This window comes from Phaethon aethereus (assembly GCF_964289735.1).
Source record: "Phaethon aethereus genome assembly, chromosome: W".
Taxonomy (NCBI): Eukaryota; Metazoa; Chordata; class Aves; order Phaethontiformes; family Phaethontidae; genus Phaethon; species Phaethon aethereus.
The window spans coordinates 35,340,216-35,362,984 of record NC_138581.1 but is presented as its reverse complement, the minus strand read 5'-3'; the positions used below and the strand labels follow the sequence as shown (position 1 = coordinate 35,362,984).

The window sequence follows — 22,769 nt, the reverse complement described above, 5'->3', positions numbered from 1 at the left end:
CATAATTACTTCTGTGTAAGGTAGCCATGGCCTATAATTTTGCAACAGCATCTAAGTGTAGGTCTTCATACTTTACTTGTGTTAAGTCCCTTGTGCTAGCTTCCACCAAGATGAACTTGCTGTTTTTTAAACTGAAGTGCTCTAGTTTAGTATCACATGAGAGAAGGTTCCATTTAGAAAACATCCTTGTATGTTTGTGCAGTTTAAGTTAAACCCATCCCTGACTTCATAAGAAAGAAAAAAAAAAAGCTACAATGAGCAAGGATCAGGATTGGTACCTGTAAACATTGTTATTACACTGCATCCGTTATGGCAAAAAGTAACTTAGACTAAAAAGCCACTCCAATCAGTTCAGAACTTCTGTGCTGGTCTTGAAATGGTGGCCTCTGTCTACAGGCTTTAAAAAAAAGAAATTGAAGCAGAGCTTAAAGCTGCACCACAGAGTTCTCTTAGTCACAAACTCTGCTGAACATTTCCACATTTATGGACTGGAAAAAAAAAGAGATTACTCTTGATAAATCAAGATATAGTTCTATACATAAAGACATCACTGATGTCAAAGTTCAAACTTCCAGTGAAAGACTAAGCAAACTTGATAGCTCCCATCAAGTTTACTACTACTGCATAAAGTACCCACTGTTTGTTTAGTTTTACACAGTCATTCTGAGTGAAGGGCAGTATGTTGGTGAAGAGCATGGGTGTTGATAAAATCATTTGTCTCATTTGCAGATAGACTGCTGAAGTCAGCCACTGAAACAGCCATTTTGGCACTGGTAATATGGTGTGTGTGGTTCTCAAAGTCCACACCAAGGTTATTTACAGAGACATCATTCATGAAAGATTCTGGGACAGCAATTCCCATTTTCAATCTCTTCACAGGTCTTTCTGTCTCCTCACTGCACATGTTCATTTGGTTTAGCTCTGAATGATAAAAGCCAGTCTCAAATAAATTAAAACAATCACTTTCACCATTGCTAGGCAAATTAAGCAATTCTTCTGTTCCAACAGGCACATGATTAACTGGTGCTCGGGGTAAACTGTCCATAGGAGGAAAGGCATCATCCAGGCAGTTCACATCTGAATTGTGGCAGACTGTAGCTACACTGTTTGTCAATGCTGGAAAAAAAGATGAACACAAAATGTAAATGAAATAGTTGTTTATATAGTTACAAAGTTCTTTTCTGTTTTGTTTTTGGTTGGTTTTGTGTTGTTTTTTTTTTCCCCTTGATTTACCTGTCAACTCATTAGCAGTGATAGAGTTCAGAATGCTTAGCTGTTGATCAGGATTGGTTTCTGTTCGAGTATTAGATGTTAAGGCTGAAGAATGCACTGCTCCACCAAGGGCTTCTGCTTCATCTACCAAACGATCCATGTAGTCCCTTAAAGAATATGGCATTCATAATGGGTTATTTAACAGGAAAACAATGCCTAAAAACGATGGATTTAATTTCAGTTGCCATAGCCACTGCAACATTACACTGCAATGATGGGAAGAAAAAAATAATCTTCTACATTTACAATTTGCAACAGAAAACATATTCCAAGAACATTTTACTTACGTAACACCTGGATGATGGTTATATCTCTTCTTTCCAAATCTTGTTTGCTGAGCAAAGTAATCATAACGTTCTGACTTTTTCCACATGTAATAGAAAGCCACACACTCAGCAACTGTTCTGGTTCTTACCTAAAAGAAGGTAAGAATTGACAAGATTAATGCAAAGAATTATGTTTTGTCATCTCCCCAGTCCCCATATTCCTGCAATATTGTTAGTTTTACTGTTCTAGTATCTGGAACAAACCAATTAAATCGGGAGACTTGAAGAGAGATATACAGTTTCAAATTTCTTTACAGAGAGGGTGGTCAAACACTGGAACAGGCTTCCTAGAGAGGTGGTTGATGCCCCAAGTCTGTCAGTGTTTGAGGCATTTGGACAATGCCCTGACATGCTCTAACTTTTGGTCAGCCCTGAAGTGGTCAGGCAGTTGGACTAGATGATCGTTGTAGGTCCCTTCCAACTGAAATATTCTATTTATTCTAAATAAGTATTAGATCTGTTGTATTGTATGCATTATTGATGTTGGTTTGTTGGTGTTTTTTTTTGTGGTGGTTTTTTTGTTGGTGTTTGTTTTTTTTTTTTTAAACTAGATTGAAACTGTACCTACATCTGAAACATTTCAGTTCAGAACCTATATAATGATTTTTTTAAACTATAAGACAGTCTCTCTCTTAAGATGGAAAAAGCTGAGCAAATCAGTGACCTAAGAGAAGTGAAGCAGAAAAGAGTTTGGGTACTTAGACAAATTCCAGTTCATAGTGACAGATCAATCAACTCACATGCTTTGCTACATGTTGGAAAAAAATATTTTAAAAATTATTTCTTTGTATCTCTGGTGAATTACTGTTTATTGGTAAGGTCCATTTAAAATTTGAACCACCCAAATATTTCTCATAGGACAGGTTAAACTAAGTGTTGAGCAGGACTATCTGACTGTTGTTGAACAGCAACCACAACCCTATAAAGTTTAGCTGAAATACAACAAAAACACCAGTCTCCTAAAGAAAAAACTTGTTGTGGTTTTAACCCTGGCCAGCAACTAAGCACCACACAGCTGCTTGCTCACTCCCCCTCAGTGGGATGGGGGGAGAATTGGAAAAGCAAAAGTGAGAAAACTCATGGGTTGAGATAAAGAGAATTTAATAATTAAAAAAACCCAAACCAACTGAATTGTTAAAAAAAGGGGGGGGGGAATAAAACCCAAGGAAAAACAAGCCATGCAAAAGAAAACAATTGCTCACCACCAACCGATACCCAACTACTCCCTGAGCAACAGCAGCCCCCACCAACCTTCACCACCCAGCTTTTATTGCTGAGCACACCACCATATGGTATGGAATATCCCTTTGGTCAGCTGGGGTCAGCTGTCCCAGCAGTGTCCCCCTCCCAATTTCTCATGCACCCCCCCAGTCTACTTGCTGGCAGGGCAGTCCAAGGAGCAGAAAAGGCCTTGGTTCTGTGGAAGGACTGCTCAGCAGTAACTAAAACATCAGCATGTTATCAACACTATTTTCAGCACAAATCCAAAACATAGCCCCATACGAGTTACTATTAAGAAATTTAACTCTATCCCAGCCAAAACCAGTACCAAACCTCAAGGTGGTATCAAAACATACAGGAGATGTGCAGAAAGTTTGGAAACATCCATATTGTCAACTGTACCAAACGATACATGTATTTGATTTAAAAAAAATAAATCAAATTCCTATTCTTCAGGCACAGAGTCGTCAATCAGAAGCAATCCAGATCAAGATTAGATCTCCTTTGTTGGCCAGAAACCAGAGTACTGATGGAGGACTACACTTTCTGAAAACACAAAGAGCTAAGCCTGTTTCTGTAGAATTATACCTTACTGGTGACAAAAAAAAATTAAAGATGCATTTTCCCCTCCCACAGCCATAGTATGGAAATACTATACTTCTAGGAGAGGCAGACATTTAAACTAAATTATAATATGAATGTATAAATGGAAGTAATGTCAACATAAGTCAATTTCAGAGATAATATATTGACTCATCTTGCAACACCTAGCTTTTCCAATGATATTGGAGGCAAAATTAGCACAAAAACACCAAGCTGGTTTCAATATGTTGGTTCCTATTTCACTCTTCTGCTTGGCTTCTGAAAAATGCATTGCTTTTACAAATTTTCAGCATCGTATCATCTACCAATTCTTCCATTTAACTATAAATTACTAACCTTGTTTTTCTGTATGAGATGAAAGTCTTTTCCATAAATCAGAAGTGCATGTTCAAAGCTTCTGCATTCTTCTTCTGTCCATGCTGTCATCTCTTCTAGACAATTGCAAAAGTAGCATGATAAACTTATTTTCACTCACTAACCTTTTACAGAGAATAAAATATTTGTGTTGCTAATGTATAAATATCCAAACGCACTCTAAAAAAACCCAGTAGTTCAGTTATTTAGACCCATGTTCTTTCCTCTACTGTACAGATATCCTACCTGAAATCTAACATTCTTGTTTATAAAGACTCATAAAAGTCTTATTTCTGAAATCTTTTATCCCAGAAGGCAAAGGACATTCAAAAGATTAGTTTTATTATTTCTTAAGAAGTTTGTAATCAAAAAAATCAAGATTTGATAACATCACTGAGATATCAGTGAGATTGTTTTTCTGAATATTTCTTCTTGCATCAGATACAAAGAACAGTGGCTGGTGAAAAAAGAGTGAAGGAACAACCTCTTTTTTTCTTCTTAAGATAAAACTGAATTTTAGTTTTACAAATTAAACAAAACAAACAAAAACATCACTAAAAAAGAAGATTTTTAAAACAAAGTAGCTCAAACTATTTGAGTAGGTCAGTTTTGTCTCAAGTATTGTTGCTTCCCTATCTTGATTATGGCTTTGTGTCTATATATAATAAAGGAGGGATATTTCAGGTATCTTACATTCATAATGGTGATCTGTTCAGCTGTCATTTAAAGTCGGGGGAGGGGTGAAGAAAAAGCAACCAACACATTTCAAAACATTTCTGGAAGCAGACACTGGAACCAAGACCCTTCTGCTCCCAGATGGTGATAATCATTCCACTACAAGGCCATTTTCTTTCTTTCTCACCCCATTAATTTTACACTCCTTACTACAGAGTTCTCAAGCTTCAAAGAGATGATCTCCATGTAAAGACGTGGATTTTTAACTCTCATCTTGAGAATAGCAGTGAACTTCAATGGGTAGAGTAGATCATAGCACAATGGTTACTCTAAAAGACAGGCACTATCAGTATTATCATCCTTTACCATTTTTTAATGCGGGTATAAAGTCCCATCTGACTGGGGGGGAATACTAGTCCTTAGGACAGAATTTGGGGCTCTAACTCACAAATCTAAATCCTAGAGAGGTGTTGGGTTTAGGATACAAGCCTGCAACTGATACTTCCTTATTGTTTAGCTCTACCCAATCTCTTCTTGTATGAGAGCTTTCTGAAGCACTGCTCCGATATACCTTATTGTTCCCTTCAGCTTTACTTTAGATACGTAGCTTTCACAGCACCTAACTTGTAAACACTCAAATTCCCTTTGTATCCAGTTCTGAATAGGGAATATCTGCCAGAATACCTACTTATACCAGGGCTCATAGTCCATTTGTGCTTTATGTAACACATATGTCAAAATACAGGACAAAGAACCGTCTTTTCTAAATGATAAACTCTGATTTTTATTTAAGGGAGTAATAAAGTTAGGGACAAACAAGATGGAAGCTCATTTTCCACTGTAAACTCAAGCAAATCTCTCCACACTCTACCAAAGACCTATAGAACTAGATGGTAGAACCAGTTTAGGGTTGACATAGCACAATGTTAGTGCAGTGATGAAGAGAGTGGGGCTCACTTACATACGTTCTCCTGATTCTGGTATAAATGTCATCAGATTATAATTGAACGTGATCTCAAAAAGGTACTGTAATGTGGGTGAGAACTGCCTTATGGGAGCAAAATTATGACTTCCCCCATCCTCCTCCTCAGTCTGTGCCGTTCTTAAAATGGCAGTAGAGGAAAGAAGGGAAGAAAAGGTGTAAAAGCTGATCCTGCAACCTTTATATACAAATTGCAAACTTCTCTAGCAGAAATTTCCATCTGGCCAACAGTCAAATTATACCTAATCTGTGCTAAAGACATCATGGAAAGGGATGTGCTCATCAATCCGAATCTTACTCAAGGTTTTTCTACACAACTTTCCCACCCCCCCTCCAAACACATATTTCTTAAAAAGCGGGTACTCACTCTTACCCTGAGATGCCTTTCCATTTGAGCAGTATCTCTCAATTGCTTCTTTAACATTATGGCTACTTTTGAGAAGTTCATATAGCGCCTATAAAATAGAAGTCGTCTTTAGAAAGAGTCAAAGTTTGCAAATATCCAATCTAAAAACTTCTGAAACTAGCCTTTCAGTGAGCATATCTAATGTAAAAAAGATTTATCTTTATACAAGATGAAAATTTTCAATAACAACCAAAAGCAAAACCATCCAAAAGTTGAGGCAAGGTTTCATTAAGCAAATGTAAAGCATTATATGCATTTATTAGAAAAGCTGGATTTGTCAACAGCATGGCAATCAGAAACATCACAGATCACAACACTGCCTACATTCAAATACTCGTAATTTTAAGTACATGCTTAAAATTACAAATGAGATCCTGACCCCAATAACATCTAATTAAAAAAATACATTAACATTACTGCCTTCATAATACAAGGCAGAGAAAGAGAACACATGAATTACAAAGCAATGTGTCACAAATGGAACAGGATATAAAACATACTTGTTCATTGTCCCGTGTATGTAGTCCTTCAGGAATTCTGCCAATCATGTTTTCATTTCCTGTTCTTAAGGAGGTTTCAAAAAGGTATTCTTTAACTTTACTTTCTGAGATCACCTCAGGTTTCCAAAGTAAACGGTCTTCATTTTCATAGGCTGTTAAAACAGAAATCCATTAAAGCCAGGTGTGACATTTTTAAGGCTATAACATAAAAAGCTATTTCATAGAGACAAAGAACAGGAATACAGAAGTACTCAAATCAAGCACCATCATGTCACTTTTAAATTGCAGCTCACTTTTTCCCCAAAAGTCTCAGTTAAGAGACAGACTCTGCAGTGTGGTATGGTGAAGAGATTCAGGTTCCATGAGGATGAGATAAGGGATTGAACTCTTGAGAGAGTCTTTACAGAGGAGCAGCTTGTTGACAGCTAGGTAATTCAAGTCAAATTATGCATATGTATTCATCATCTTCATATAAACAAACTAGCAAAACCACTCAGTTTTATTCAGCTGTTTTCAACAAATAAGCTATAGTTTACAGTAAAAGACTGCAGGATATTACTTTAATATTTCAAATATTACATGTAAAAAAAAAAAAAAAGGCAGCAGATAAATGGTCATTTTCAACTAAAATTTGCCAAAACTTACTTGACAGTATGGAAATCTAGGTCTCAATGAGGTAATTTCTTTTTCCATTCACTAACAACTGAATGCTGTTAACAACTTGTACGTTCCATATTTTACAAGCAATCAGAATATATAGTCCTCCTTCATAGTATACTGAAATCATGTATGCACCTCAAGTAGCTTATTTGAAAGACAATATATTGGAAATATTCAAGAGTTGGCCTGAACCTTTATCTGTGCGCATATTTAAATTCTAGATTAAAGTATAAATCCTTTACTCTGATCAAAAGATGTGATTAACATTACACATAATGCTTAATGTACTCTCTTGGCAATACAAAATTAAGTTCAAACACAAGAAGTCAAGATGTATAAATAGTAAAAGGACTATCCAGATAAATCTGGTTCTTACTCCTCCATTTCTTACAACCGGTAAGCATCATGCTTGAATCTTAGAAAACAGGAAACTTCCCTGGGTCTCTTAAGCAACTCAAGAGATGTTCACTTGCTAATGCTTCCAGCTCCATCCATACTAAACATTCTTCTTCTCTACTGCTGTTGAAGGCATGCAAGGAATGAAGCTGGGGGTATTGTTTAGTCTCTGTGAGCAGTTAACAAGGTGCAACCTTGAGGGAAGGAACAAGATAATCCCAAAAGAAACACAGCTACTGAACCTTGAGTGAACTATCCTAATTAACATCTAATTAACATGTAATATGCATAATAGAAACCTGCCCCTGGGTGGGGAAAGCCCCCTCCTCACAAAAGCCCCTTCCTCACTGAGCATGCCTGGGAAAAAAGGAGGACGCTGTGACTTCAAGTGGAGACGAGGCTTGTGAGAACCAATGGGAACAAGGGTGACGGAGCCAACTTTTAAAAAATACTGATAACTGTTGCTCGAAGTGTATAAATATTTTCTGTGTGTTAACTGAGGCATGCTAGCTTTGTGGGCCTACCACCTAGCACCCAACTCTGCGCAGATTTGGAATAAAAGCAAATATCTCGGCTCTGTGTGGTTTTCGGCTCTCTGCACACCGGGTGGAAGAACCCATATTTGGGACAACACTGCAAAGGATCGTTCTTCAAAAAGCAGTTGGTAATGGTGAAAAGACTTGATATACTTCACTAGAATGATATTCCAATGAAATGTTACAGTTCGAACACAAGTAACTTACTGTAGAAAAACACATAATCCCCTTCATTTATTAACATATCTCCCAAACTGTTCCTTAATTTCACAGCTGTTCCACCCATGAGCAAATTTCTTTCAGTATTTGCTTTTTGAATTCCACAGTTCTGTGTGCTATACTTTTCTCATAGTGAAGGTTTCTAAAGATATCAAATAAAACTCTATTAAATGTTATTTTTTCTACTCTAGCACAATTGCAGTTTTTAACCTAAATTTACACAGAAATAACATCATACTTAAAACATCATATTTTTTAAAAGACAAGATGTATCAGGACCTACATCTTCTACTCATGCGATGGAAATTTAAAATAGTTTATTACTTTTTCGTATCCATTTTGTAATCCACACTGTTGTGCTTGCCAAAAAAAAAAAAAGCAAAGAAAAATACTGTTTTGAAGGTCTTCAATGTAAACTAAGTTACATGCTCACAGCCCAATTATGATACTATGATGAAAATATTTCCTTCTTGACCCACAGTTTGTTACCTCCTAATATTACTAGATACTTCAGAATTAACACTGTAATCCACCCTCTTATGTCTTCTTGAGAATCTCCTCTCAAAGTTGTAGAATCATACTTCTGAGATATAATTATGTGGTTGTGTTACTTCAGTTGACTAGGATTGTTTTGTTTTTTGGTTTTTGTGGGTTTTTTCTTTTTATAAGGTCTCTGAGACTAACTAAGTCATTGAATTTATCTTATAAATTTAAATAACATTTTTCCATCAACTGGTATGTATAAACATAAGATAAAAAGTAAAACAGTCAGAAGAACTTACCCTTTTCATTATCACTGTATCTGCCAAGGTAAGGTGGAATTTCAGCCTGATACTGTGAACCAACCATTATTTCCTGAAGATGTAACAAAAATCACAAAAGAAAGGTATTAGCTTAATATTTTGTGCATGAAAGTATGGCATTTTGCAGAGTTCCAGAATTAAGGTACTATTTTAGATATGTACTATAAATCTTAATACATTTTTCTTAATAGTAAAGTTTTTCTTAACTTTTTTTTTTTTAAGATATAGTTATTACCTTTCTCAAATCTTCAGATGAATTACCATTGTCTGCCTCTATGTCTTCACCATCTGATTCCTTATCTCCATCACACATAGTGTTTGCTTCAGACACAAAGAAGTTTGGTTTTAGCTAGGAAGAATTTTCAGTTCAAACAGAACTACAAGATATCCTTTACTTTTGAAAGGAGCCCCTGCTTTTATTCTGGGAGACACTCATCATGAGTCTGCTGATCTACATTTCTATCAAACTAGCATGAAGTCAGAAAGCACTGGTACTTGTATATTGCAGAACAGAAACATTTATCATCACTGCAACTGAGACAATCTACTATATTTCTAACAGTCAAAAGGAAACAAGATAATTTTTCTTCATCAGTTTTCTTCAATAAAGGCTTATACCTTATAGAAAAGGTATGAGAAAAACAGAAAACTTCCAGGGCTATGACTAAGCCCCAGGTTAATGACAAAGGAAGTAAAGTTGAAGGCAAGTCTTTATTACCTACTAAAGCCTTTCATCAGAAGTTTTAATGGGCATTCAAAACATTCCTTTAAACAAGGCTGCCTCAACATGGAGTGAAGATATAGTAGATATACACAAAATAGAATAAGCAAAAGACTGCTTAAACCTCTTCAATATTTTTTTTCCTTAGGAAAAAATACAGCAAAGCACTCCAAGTAATTCCAATACAGTACTCCACAGGATAACTCATATTTCAGAATCTGGAATGCTGTGGTACCGGGTTCTGAAGTAATTCTATTTTTTATTTTATCCCTGGCAGAATGGAATACAGTTCTGATAAGATTAAAGCTATTTTGCATTCTCAGTTTTCAGTAACAACATGCTCGTAAATAGGGTTGCAATTTTAGCTTCATCACAACTAAATAGAATCGTCAACATCAAAAACAATATCCAAGACTGTATGGACCGAGGCTCCTCTTCCATAGTCATTACTACAATAACCAGTCTACCTCTTTTTGCTGTTCAAAGTAGCAGGCAAGAAACTAACACAAATGCATGAAACAACAATATGTCTGGATAATAAAATGCAATTATTTTTTCCAACTAATCCAAATTTAATAAGATAGCCTATGTGTTAGATAGGTTTATCTTAAAATTGAATGTTATCTTAGAGAAATGGACAGGGATCAGAAAAAAAAAGATGAAACTGTCAGCAACACAGAAAACTGACATTTCCCTCCCTGAAATGGTGGATATTCAATTTTAAAATGGCCAAAAGTTCTAATAGAGAAAGAGTAACAGTCCAATAGAAAATCATGATAGCTGAAAGCAAAGATGACTGTTTTCTTAATCCTGAGTAAGATGACTGGCTAATATTTTTTTCCATAAAGCTGCCACACTTTCAGTGTCATATTCATTAACGATTCACAAGCAATGTTTAAGTGCCAGCAAAATTGGGATTTGCTTAACTAAAAAAGGACATTATATTTTTTAAGGTTTTTGTATCTCTCAATACAGATGTCTTACGTTACACAATCAGCAGCATGCAAAGGGCTACAACTGCTGATGACTGAGACAGCACATCCCTTTTATCATCCTCTTTCTCTAGAGGGATGAAATCCCCCAGAAACAGCTCAAGATACTTGCCAAATTAAAACTGTGATAAAAATCCTCCACATTGCTCCAACTCTAGTACACCAGCGAACAAATGAACTGCAATAGGCAATGAGGAATATCTTGCCCAGGTTGGATAACTGAACCACTGGTTCTCAGATCTTTCCCATAATAGCTCCATGGGTAGTGAAATTTTGGGTGGTCATGGGTTCATAGGCCCCTTCCCATATAAACCCACTTTGCCTCATGAAGTCCTATGGAAAACTGTTGAATGTGTGAAGGGAAATAATCACAAAGAAAACACGTCCCAGTTCACATCCACAGGCTGAATGGAGTCGTCACTGGCTTAAAAGCAGCAGCAAAAATTTTAGTAGAGAAACACTAATTTAAAAGAATGGTTTACATATTCATGTCATTCACGAAGAGTGTTCCTCAACACGTTAACTATTAATTATGAAAAGTTACTGTGTTTGTAGAAAAATTAATTGTACTTGTGCTTTGAGCACAGTACTAAATACAGGTCTTTTAGGTAATCAATAATACCAACCAAAGACAACATTCATGTACAACATCCTGCAAAGCACTGTTTCTCAATTCCCGGTTAAGTCAGCACTACTCTGCAATTTTGATATTTTAAACTAGGAAGCCATATATAATGCTAAGACTTTTTGAGTACTATTATAAAATTAGGTTTCCTACATCTTAATGGCCGAGGAAAGAAGTCAGTAGCCTCATGTGAAGTAACTGATGGTGTCAAGTCATCAGCAGAGGACTGTGTTTCTTCATCATCACCTGACAAGAGATCTTTAGCTATTTCCTCCTGTATCATTAAAATAAAAAATAAAAAAAACCACCTCAGACTGACTATTAAGTATAGACTGGTGAGCATTTAGATTCAGCAAATTTTAAGTCCCATTAATTAAAATTATTTTACCATAAGTAATAATTTTAACAGACTGTCCTCTCAATTAAAAAGCTAGTTCACTCCTAAATCTCAGAACAAATATAACTATTCATTTCAGATTTGAACATGGGGCTTCATTTCCCCCTTGTCTTCTATTAAAATAAATGCACAAGTAGTAACCTCTGCAAGCATCAAATCTCAGATGTTCCTCCAACTGCTTCCAATGAAAAATGCCAGTTGAAATCTTTAGAATTCTGTCATTCTTTGCATCACAGATATACTAAAGCTTTAACAGGCTGTTACCCCTTAAACTCTGGGGAAAAAACCAAAACAAACAAAACAAACCCAAAACACCCACAGCCAGGCACTTTTGTAGACTTTTTGCCAAGTTACAGATAATAGACAACCCATTATCTTCCCAAATCACACACAAAAAATGATGTTTCTGTAGGTTAAAAAAAGAAAAAAGGAAGAAAGAAAGAAAAAGCATACTTTCTCCACTAGCAGACATATTTGAACCCCTCTGTATAGAGATTAGGGAGGGAAAGAACTGTATCAGACAAGCCAACTACATTTCTGTAGCCTCAACACAATCATGACTCCTAATGAGAATCAGATGTGCAGTCATCATTATACCCTACTTTCTGTGGGGTTTATCATTTCATCATACTTACAGAAAGTAAAAGACATACTTACTACCTACAGATTTTATAATACAAACTACTAGCTGCATATGCCTTAGAGCCAAAAATCAGACTAAAGTCTCAGAATTCAAAGTTAGCCTGCAAATCACAAAAACTTAAGTTTCATGTTTTTATATTCAACAGTGCAACACATATAGTCATTGCACATAAAACAATCTCTCTCACCCCCCCCAAAGTTGAGACCTTTCCAAATTATATGCATTTGAAAGGAACATTCCAAAGCATTCAGAAGTGCATTTTCAAGTTATCCACAAAGGTTTGATACATAACATGTATGTTGGAAGCCAGAATTATTATTTCTGGACATTGCATACATTAAAATAAAATACAGATCTTTTCAGAAAAATCCCACTTCTATTAAAAAAAAAGGAAATATATTTAAAATTCTCTGGATGCATTTTAGAAGAACCGTTAACTTATTCATTTCTCATTTGTAGTAATATAGTGCCACTGAAGTTGCTATGCATGTGTAAGCGTGATAATTATAATTAGATTCAGATCCTCAATATCCTTGAAAAGGAATGAATTCAGAGCAGAATCACAGAATCATAGAATCATTTAAGTTAGAAAAGACCTTTAATATCATCGAGTCCAACCGCAAACCTAACACTGCCAATTCCACCACTAGTACAGTAACTTTTAATTGTATATTGAAATTGACAGAAATATGTATTTTGTAACATCAAAAGATAATGAAATATAATTTAAGGTCACCTGGATTTCTGCTTTTAAACAGTAATACAGGGGAAAATAGTTCTGACTTACTTTATCTAGAGTCATATCTGGAAGTTCACCTGCAAGTTCACTTGGAGAGCTATCCACACTGGAACCAACCATAACTGGAATCGCAGGTCCATAGCCATAGAATGCCAGTAAGTCTTCCAATGGCATGTTTCCTTCCTAATACAAGAAGATTTACAAACATTTCAACATACTGTCAAATACTTGTAAACAGTTCAGATCTAAAAGGATAAGACATATTTTGAAAAACAAAAGTAAACAAACAAACAAACAAACTTAACTGAAAGCAGGAATCTTGATTAAAGATCTAAAATATTTTCAGGCACAAGACTTAAATAATTCATAACCATGTCTCTTGGCGTATAATGAAGTCCCATCAAGCTACTGGAGAAAACCATTTACTGGTCGAAACTAAGGAATAATTATTAAAAATTTGCTCCTTATCTGATTCATACTGTAGATCATGATTTGCCTATATTTCTTCAAGGCAGAAGATATACTAGAAACACTAACAATCCCCTTACAAGAAAGAAAAGCAGAAAAACTTGAAGACTTTAGTTCTATATGGTTACAACTGCAAGTATGCAAAACACCACAAAAGCAAAACAATATAGCAGCTTTTTATCCCTCCTTTCCATCTTCTGCACAATATATTTTATGACTGTTGAGAAGGTGCTGGGGTTTAACCCTGGCCAACAACTAAATACCACACAGCTGCTCCCTGAGCAACAGCAGCCCCCACCAACCTTCACCACCCAGCTTTTATTGCTGAGCACAACACCATATGGTATGGAATATCCCTTTGGTCAGCTGGGGTCAGCTGTCCCAGCAGTGTCCCCCTCCCAATTTCTTGTGCACCCCCCCAGTCTACTTGCTGGCAGGGCAGTCCATATTTGGTCTATGACTTTGGGCTTTATCTGTTATGGTGGTCATTCAGAACAGGAGAGGTGGTGTGTTGCATGGAGGCTTGGAGCTGAGCCAGCTCAGTTTGGGTCACTGCTGCACTTGCACTTCTTGTGATATTCATCCTTCATTCATTCAGGTGGTTCCTGCTATAGTAATTTCCATGCAACTCAAATCATGGGTTACAACAATTTAAAGGTATATCCATTACATTCTCCACCCCTGGTTCTTTTGGACTAGGCCATAAGTTTAACATTGCAATTAATTCCTCCTCTTGCCTCTAGCTTGGCTAGCAGCGAGAGGCTCCTGCTATAATACCTTTAACATGGCAGCCACAGCAGTGGTGACATATCATGCAATACTGCCATCATACAACTCAAATCATGGACTATTTTCACCCAGGATTAAATCACCTTGAGGTACTCATTGGACTTCCCCATCCTTCTGCATTACCAACCAAGCACACCCAGGTCCTTGAGCAAAAGCAATCCCACAAATGGGTTTGCTCTTTCTTGAGGATTAATCCAGACTGTTTTTCTCAGCCAGTTCTTTATATGTACTACAGGGATCTTATCTCCTTCCACAGTGCACAGGGGTTTTGATGGGACAGGACCAGGTCAACCTAGGTTATCTCTGGCTGAGGTGTAAAGCACATTTTTAACATCTTTTCTTGCCTGGATTAGCCCAATGGCTACTGCATGAACTATTTCATGTTTAATTTGTTCAAAGGCTTGTCATTGCTCAGGGCACCATTTAAAATCGTTCTTCTTCCGGCTCACTTGATAAAGAGGGCTTACAATCAGACTGTAATTTGGAATATGCATTCTCCAGAAACCCACAACACCTAAGAAAGCTTGTTTCTTTTTTGCTAGTTGGTGGAGACATAGCTGTTATTTTGTTGCTCACATCCATTGGGATCTGAAGACATCCATCTTGCCATTTTATTCCTACGAACTGGATCTGTGCAGGTCCCTTGACCTTACTTTGTTTTATTGCAAAAACAGCTTTCAAGAGGATTTAGATTATTTTCTTCCCTTTATCAAACACTTCCTCTGCAGTGTTGCCCCATACGATGATGTCATCAATGTATTGCAGGTGCTCTGGAGCTTCCCCCTGTTCCAGTGCAGTCTGGATCAGTCCATGGCAAATGGTAGGGCTGTGTTTCCACCCCTGGGGCAGTCAATTCCAGGTATATTGGACACCCCTCCGTGTGAAAGTAAACTGTGGCCTGCATTCTGCCGCCAAAGGGATTGGGAAAAACATGTTAGCGATATCTATTGTCACATAACATTTGGCAACCTTTGACTCCAGTTCATATGGGAATTCTAGCATGTCTGGTACGGCAGCACTCAGCAGCGGTGTGACTTTGTTCAGGTCTCGCTAGTCCACTGTTTGACTCCACCCTCCATCAGACTTTTGCACAGGCCATATGGGACTATTAAAGGGTGAGTGAGCCTTACTGATCACTGTTTGACTCTCCAATAGCCAGATCAGCTTATGGATGGGAACGAGGGAGTCTCGATTGGTGTGATATTGCCGCCAGTGCACTGTCCTGGTAGCAACTGGCACCTGCTGTTCTTTAACTCACAGCAGCCCCACCATAGAAGGAACCTCTGAGAGACCAGGCAAGCTAGACAGCTGCTTAGTTTTCTCCATACTCAAGGCAGCTACACCAAAAGCCCACCGGTACCCCTTTGGGTCCTTGAAGTACCCTCTCCTGAGGTAGTCTATGCCCAGGATACATAGAGCCTCCAGGCCAGTCACAATAGGATGCTTTTGCTGCTCATTCCCAGTTAAGGCTTACCTCAGTCTCTGACACAGACAGTTCTTGGGATTCTCCCGTCACTCCAGAAATATAGATTGGTTCTGCCCCTTTGTAATCTGATGGTATTAGATTACACAGTACACCAGTGTCCACCACAGCTTTATACTCCTGTGGGGCTGATGTGCCAGGCCAAACCCACACAATCCAGTAAACCCGGTTGTCCCTTTCCTCCACCCTTTTTCCAATCCCTTTGTCAATGGCCTTCCCAGCTGCCAGGCTTCCTTCCCCTCTAGTTCCTGAACTACCAGCCCCAATATCCTAGCATTGGAGTAACCAGCTGAGAATTAGCTCACCTGGTTGACAGATGAAACCTTTTCTCATATCTTGCAGCTCACTTAGGGATAGGGATCAGGTGGTTTATGTTACATTTATGATTTCAGTCCCTTCCTCCTCCTGTTCTTGTGACTGCTCTGCTGCAGAACAGGCTGCCTCTTCTGATTCTATCTTCTGCTCCCTCTTAGGAGAAGCTTCTTCATCCCTTACTAAATGAGTTGACTTCCACTTTCATTGTTTCTTTTTTGTTATAAAGGTGACTGATATAGTTGAAGGCTGGGTCTCTGGTTTAGCCATAGTGTCTGTTGGTATGTTTTCAGATCCAGAGACCCTCTCTTTTCCTTGAGGGTGCTGAATACTATTGAGCAGTGTTTGGTAGGTATGGGCCAGGCCCCAGCACAGCACAATAAGCTGTGCCTCTTTGGAATAGCCAGGGCATTTATTATTTTTCTTCTTCTTCCTCTCTCTCTCCAAACATTCTATCACTTCATCAGGATTCCACACTTTTTTGGGAGTGAAGTTCCAGACCATCAGAGGTGAGAAGCTTTCTAGATATCTTCCCATATTCTTCCACATGCCTTGCCACCCATAACCACACTGCCACAGGGCCTGGGTCATATTCCCAAATAGCTTGTTAACTTTAGAAAAAGCCAAAACGATATTCCTAAGAAATACCAATAGAAGTATTTTGACTGACTTTGACTAGCCAAGATACTTAAGAGTTATTATAACAAGGGAAAAAACATCACAGGAGGTGGTAAAGGTGCCATTCTGTATTTCCTCCACAAAAAACCTCTCAGAGGAAGAAGTATAATTGTTAATTGTCTCCATGCGATGGTACCTGAAGTACAGTAATTGCTTCGGTACAGAGCCCAAATACGAGATTAAGCTCAAAGTCAGTGTTTTAATAATAAATCTCCCAGGCAAAACATCACTAAGCACTACAGAGCACAGCAAACTACAAAAGCCAAAACCAGTCTTTAACATGTACAGCAAAAAAAAGGAGCATGGCACAGATCAGATAAACTAATAATGAGAACAGATGAATCAATATTGTGACCAGCAACTGTTAACAGATATAAATCCCTTCTAATACACTCTGGTCAAATCTGTTATCTCAAACCCTTCATGCCCCATGTTTGGTGCCAAAAAGGACTGTTGTGGCTTAACCATGGCTGGCAACTAAACACCACACAGCGGCTTGCTCACTCCCCCTCCCTCAGTGGGATTGGGGGGGGAGAATCAGAAGGGTAAAAGTGAAAAAGAAACTTGTGGGTTGAGATAAAAACAGTTTAATAATTAAAAAGAAATAATAATAATAAATTGTAAAGAAAAGAAAGAAAAAAACCTAGAGAGGGGAAAATAAAACCAAAGACAGACAAACAATGCAAATGAAAACAATTGCTCACCACCAAACAAACGATGCCCAGCCAGTCCCCAAGCAGTGGGGCACTATGAGAAGCAGAAAAGGCCTTGATGCTATGGAAGCACTGTTCAGCAGTAACTAAAACATCAGTGTCTTATCAACACTATTTTCAGCACAAATCTAAAACGTAGCCCCATACAAGCTACTAAGAAGAAATTTAACTCTGTCCCAGCCAAAACCAGTACAGAAGGTAATAGGCAAAAGACAGCTAATGATACAGAAGCAAAAATCAAGAGAAGGGCTTGGTTTATAACTTGTTTTTTCCAACAGCTTTTGATCAAATGATTTTACTAAATATCATACTTGCATCTTAACACAATTAATAAAACAACTGTGGAGATTTTTTTTTTAGTTACCCAATTCAAGTCAAAGAATTATAAATATTGGAAAAATATTTCTATCTTTAAAAGTTATATTACCTTAAAAAATTTCTTGTTGAACTCATACACTAATTAACTTGTTTTCTTTAGTCAGCTAAGGTCTTAGTCCTGCAAAGACTTTTCACAATGGGTAAACATAAACTCACGTCCAAGTCTTTCCAGGATCGGGACATAAAGTAATAAAGCGTTTAAGATGAGCAGCTCTCAGTTCTTTTTCCTTCTATTATAGAAGCAAGAAGATAATTTTGTGGATTAGCAACTCCATTTTAACCATCTGACTTGGCAAGCTGTTTTGGTATTGTAATTGCAAGTTCATCATTGGCAAAAACTGTAATTGTAAAGGTAGCAGGCAAAAAAAAAAAAAAAAAATCAGGAGTCACACTGTCAACTCTACATTTAGAAAGTTTGGGTTTTTTACATGGACTACAAAATCACAGCTTCATATTTAATGCTAAAAATTACACTTTCCTGGAACTCTGTTGACCAAAATCTGCAGTTATGCTGAATGGTTTAAGTGGGTCACTGAATGGTAACGTAAGCAGCATCAGTTTGTGAATGTTCAGCATTCAGCAGGCATTTAAAATGGGTGATGCACTGCCACAGATGAACAAGAGATGTAATTAGGAAAAACATGCAATTAAAGAGTGTAAAAAGGAATAGGAAAAGCCAAGGAGCACGCTGATCATTTTGTATACCCACCAAATGCCAAACATGAAACTGAGACACAGAACTACAATTTATGTAATAAATTAATGTGATCCATCATGTCTAAAACAAGACTGTGTTTCCAGATTGGAAAAAACAAAATCTGACCAACAGAATGAAACACAGCTAGCTGTCACTTAATAGTATGCAAAATGTACAATTTCAACTTATTTCCAACTTAGAAGTGATAAGTGATATTAGATGACAGGACTCTCAAACCTGCTTGAGTAATTTCTCTTCCAAAGTTAAAGGATTATTAAGTAAAAAAGAATCTGAACTTAGCTTCTCAAATATATTAGTGTTAAGTTCAGCCTTTTTGTGAGGATGCACTGCTATATCCTAACCAAACATGTTTTTGATTTTTTTATTTTTTTTTTAACAAACTGCAAAGGCATTTTAGGAAACTGCATTATACAATACAAACTAAAGAACAGGTCGAGTGTTCTTTTCACTAAAAAAAGGTACAACATATATGGGCATTTAGGAGAGAGCAAGTCACTCTTACCTTTTCCAAATCTTCAATTTCAGAGCTGAAATTTTTGTTTTCTTCCATCATTTCCTCCTCTTCAAGAGTTCGCTCATCATCATAATCATGTACCAGCATTTCAGCAGAAGGGTCAAAGTCATGATCCTCAGACGATAAAGAGCCAACTATCAAAAAACCCCAATTTGAGTAAATTTTTTTCTATACCAACTACATCACAGAAGAAAAAAAAAAAAGGTTGTGTGAATTTTTACATACAGGGTCAGAACTCTCAATGGAATAACTGGAACAAATTCCTAACTACCTGACAAATTCAGCTATTTTAGTTGGCCTTCCCTTTCCATACTTGTAAGTAATAGGTACAGTATTCTCTCTTGCAGTATAGAGTACTTGGGAGAAGTATCTAAACTACTGAAACAAAGTTTCAGAAAGTACAATCCCAAATTAATATTTTACCGAATATTGTTCAAAACACCCTTGAAATCATCATTAAGGTATAAAGTCCACGTCACAAGATTCCAGATGCTGCAAGACACTGATTTATAGACTCTGATTCTATTTATATGATTTATATGGTAACTAACATAGTTTTTCACTGGTAAACAGCTAACAAGTTGTGAATCAGCTTCCTACTAACATCAAAATAAGCAGCGAGACTGGCTTCAAATTAGTTTAGCCTCACAGATGAGATCTTTTATTAAAACTAATTTAATTCTTAGCACTTGATCTAAAAAGGAAGAACAAACATAGCAGAGTTTCAAAAAATAGAGGAAAATATACCAGAAATAACAAAACATTTCTAATGGATCACATTAATTAACAAGTCATTGTGACAGCTCTGTGGTCCAACAGACACTTTTTCATTACTCAAGATACTCATAAGTCATTAAAAAAAGTACTGTTATTATTTTAAGTGCATTTTGTTAGAAAGTTTATCATTAGATTCAACAAGTTTTAAAGATTCAAATATTCTGCACCACAAAGTCAATGTTCTACAATGAATATTACTGAAATACAGGGTGGTTTTGTTCTTTAATGTTCACTTTCTTAAGGCTTTCAGGATGGAGAAAAGAAACAGATTAGGATATCTCTCTTTCACTTATGGTTTCCCCTTCTAGTTCTTACATACTAGTGCTCTGTTGCAATTCTTGGCTTACAAGCAGCAAAGAAAAAATTTATTAAGAATTATTTCCACATAAGAACTTAGTTAGAAGTTTTGAAGGAAATAGCTACAAATTTTCAATGCTTTTCTTCAAAAAAAATAAAGCAGTATCTCTCTGCACCACTTCTAGCCTTCAAGGAGACAGTTGTATATACTAACACTTCTGAGCCTTAAAGCATCTAATTAATTTTTCAGCAATTATGCTAAATGTTCATTCCTTACATGCAGGTAATTAAAGTAAACTTTGTCCATTTAGCTCACTTAAGACAATACCATGAAAGTTCATAACACCGTACCGCAAGGAAACATTCAGGCCAAAAATGCTTTTTATTCACATTCTATTCATATTATGGTCTCATAGAACTATAAGTATAGCTGATAATACTACTCCAATTACAACATTACGTGTTGAATTTTTCTACTGTTGGCCATCACATTCTGATCTTATGGCTTTTAAAGAACTGTCAACTGCCTTATATATTATTTTATTTATATATACATATGCTCAAAAATATTCATTTTATGTTTGAGTAACTCAAGTGGAAGTTCTATTCCACTCACAGACTTTAGACAGAAAAGTCCCACTTCTTTAGTAGCACTGAACACTCAATATCTCATTTAAAATATTTAAAACCATATTTAAATAATATAAACTCAATAAACTTAATAAGAATAGTTAAAAAAAGGGTTAAAAACAGCCAATGTTGAAAGGAGTTACACAGAAGCAAATGCATTCCCCAAATACTTCTTCATGGGTAGCCCTGCTGATGTTAAACATGCTTGCTTGTTTAAAGTATTCAAAAGAATTTTAACAGCAGTTAAAGCCTTAACAATTGCATATCATTATGATTTTAAACGTTTTCTGATATTATCAACAAGTCAAAAATTTACACAAGCCTGTAGTTATGAGCAACAAGAGAAGCAGTCTCTCTCCAAGCTATATGGCTTTACTGAGATGCTGACTTAAAAGTGCTACAAAACTTTTTCATTTTGGGATCCAAGCAGCCAATTACTAACTGTGACTAGAGTTAAGGGAAGACCTCCACAGCGCACATCTCCTCCTCTTAAAAATCAGGCAGGCGGTTAGTTACATGAACATGAAGCATTAGGAAAGCTACGAGGCAACAGGGAGCAACTTTGGGAAGGAGCAGGAAGGAGCGCGCGGCGTGCAGGCAGCAGGCTAGGTGCCGGGGCAAGAGGTGGGCGAGGACGAACCTGGGCTCGAACTCCCAAAGGAAGCCTGCGAGGAGAGGAGAGCGATGTGAGACGCGGACTCCCTCCAGCCCAGCAGCAGGTAAGGGGTCTCCATTTCTCCATTTCAAGCCCCCCTCCACCCCCGGAGCTGCCCCCTTCCCCCCCTTTCCGCCGCTCCGCGTCGGCCTCGCCCCCGGCCCCCGCCCTGCTCGCTCCTCCATCCCGTTCACCCTCTCCCATCCCTCCTTTCCTCGTTCCCCTTTCCTCCTCGCCTGGTAGAAGCCCCCCAGGAGCTGCGCCCGGCCCGGCGCTCTCACCCCCTCCGGCCCCGGCGGGACGTGACAGGGACAGGCAGCGGCAGAGGGAGCCGGACCAGCCGCCTCTTCTCCACTCCCAGCCCAGGGCTCGCTCTTCCTCCCTCCCGCCGGGCATTTCTCCATCGCCCGCGCTGCCGCCGGCCCGTCCCGCGTCCTCCTCCACGCCCGGCCGCGGCTTGTCGGCCGCCCGCGGGCTGCGAACCCGGCACCCGCGCTGTGCGGCCTAGTCGCGCAGGCTACCACTGCCCCAGCGCTGCCAGCCCCATCACCGGTCACCCCGCGCCACCGAGCCGCCCCAGAAGCGCCTTACGGGGATGGCGAGGCAGGCGCATTTGGTCTGCCGGCGGTGGGGCCCCACAGGGAGCCGACCGAACCCTAACACCCCATCCCACTTTCCCCGCTCACCTCCGCCATATTGGGACGATTGGGCTGAGCAACAGCGCTGCGCCGAGTGCCCGGATGGGGCCGCTAAGCCAATGGCAGCCGCCGAGCTCCAGCCGAAGCGGAGCGGAGGGGCCAGCGGGACCCGGCTGGGGCGGAGGAGGCAGTATCGGGACCCCGCCTCCAGCGACACCACGACCTCCCACCCCAGCTACCGAGAGTGCTCTGCCTGTCCCGCCCGGAGAGGGCGCTCGGCGCCCGCGGCGGTGACCAGGCCTGAGGGTCGTGGCCCCGGCCACCACCCTCTCCCCGCCCCGCCGCCTGGGGAAGACTCGGCCAGCAAAGGCTGCTTGTCCTGGGGCGAGGCGAGCGGGAGTCGCCTCTTGCTATGCTGCCTCAGGGGTCCTGAGGCTGGCTAGCGCCTAGGTAACTAGGATACCCCTTGGCTTCGGCGCCACGCCGCGCCCTTCTGGATCAGCTTGTCTGTGACTGCCGCGACTTGCAGTCCTGTTTCGGGGCCGAGATTACCGTGCGGAAACGTTACCCCATGACCGAGTGGTACCTGGTTGTGTGACCTGCTCTTCACTCCGTATTGAGTCTTCCTAGGTGCTGATGGGTGTGGAGG

The 22,769-nt window shown here is 38.8% G+C and overlaps 1 protein-coding gene across 1 annotated transcript; it reads right to left on the bottom strand.

Annotated features, from left to right (window-relative positions):
* Window positions 1-658: 658 nt before the first annotated feature.
* Window positions 659-21,486, bottom strand: LOC309415184 (mesoderm induction early response protein 3-like; the record flags this gene model as incomplete). The annotated part of the gene is made up of 12 exons (XM_082012625.1): window positions 21,468-21,486; window positions 19,112-19,257; window positions 13,119-13,253; window positions 11,445-11,565; window positions 9,189-9,274; window positions 8,933-9,005; window positions 6,340-6,491; window positions 5,807-5,888; window positions 3,759-3,850; window positions 1,560-1,687; window positions 1,234-1,379; window positions 659-1,116 (listed from the first exon to the last, which is right to left on the bottom strand). The coding sequence occupies exons 2-12, from the start codon at window positions 19,208-19,210 to the stop codon at window positions 659-661; spliced, it is 1,572 nt and encodes a 523-aa protein (XP_081868751.1). The 5' UTR covers window positions 19,211-19,257; window positions 21,468-21,486.
* Between the last annotated feature and the right edge of the window lie 1,283 nt (window positions 21,487-22,769).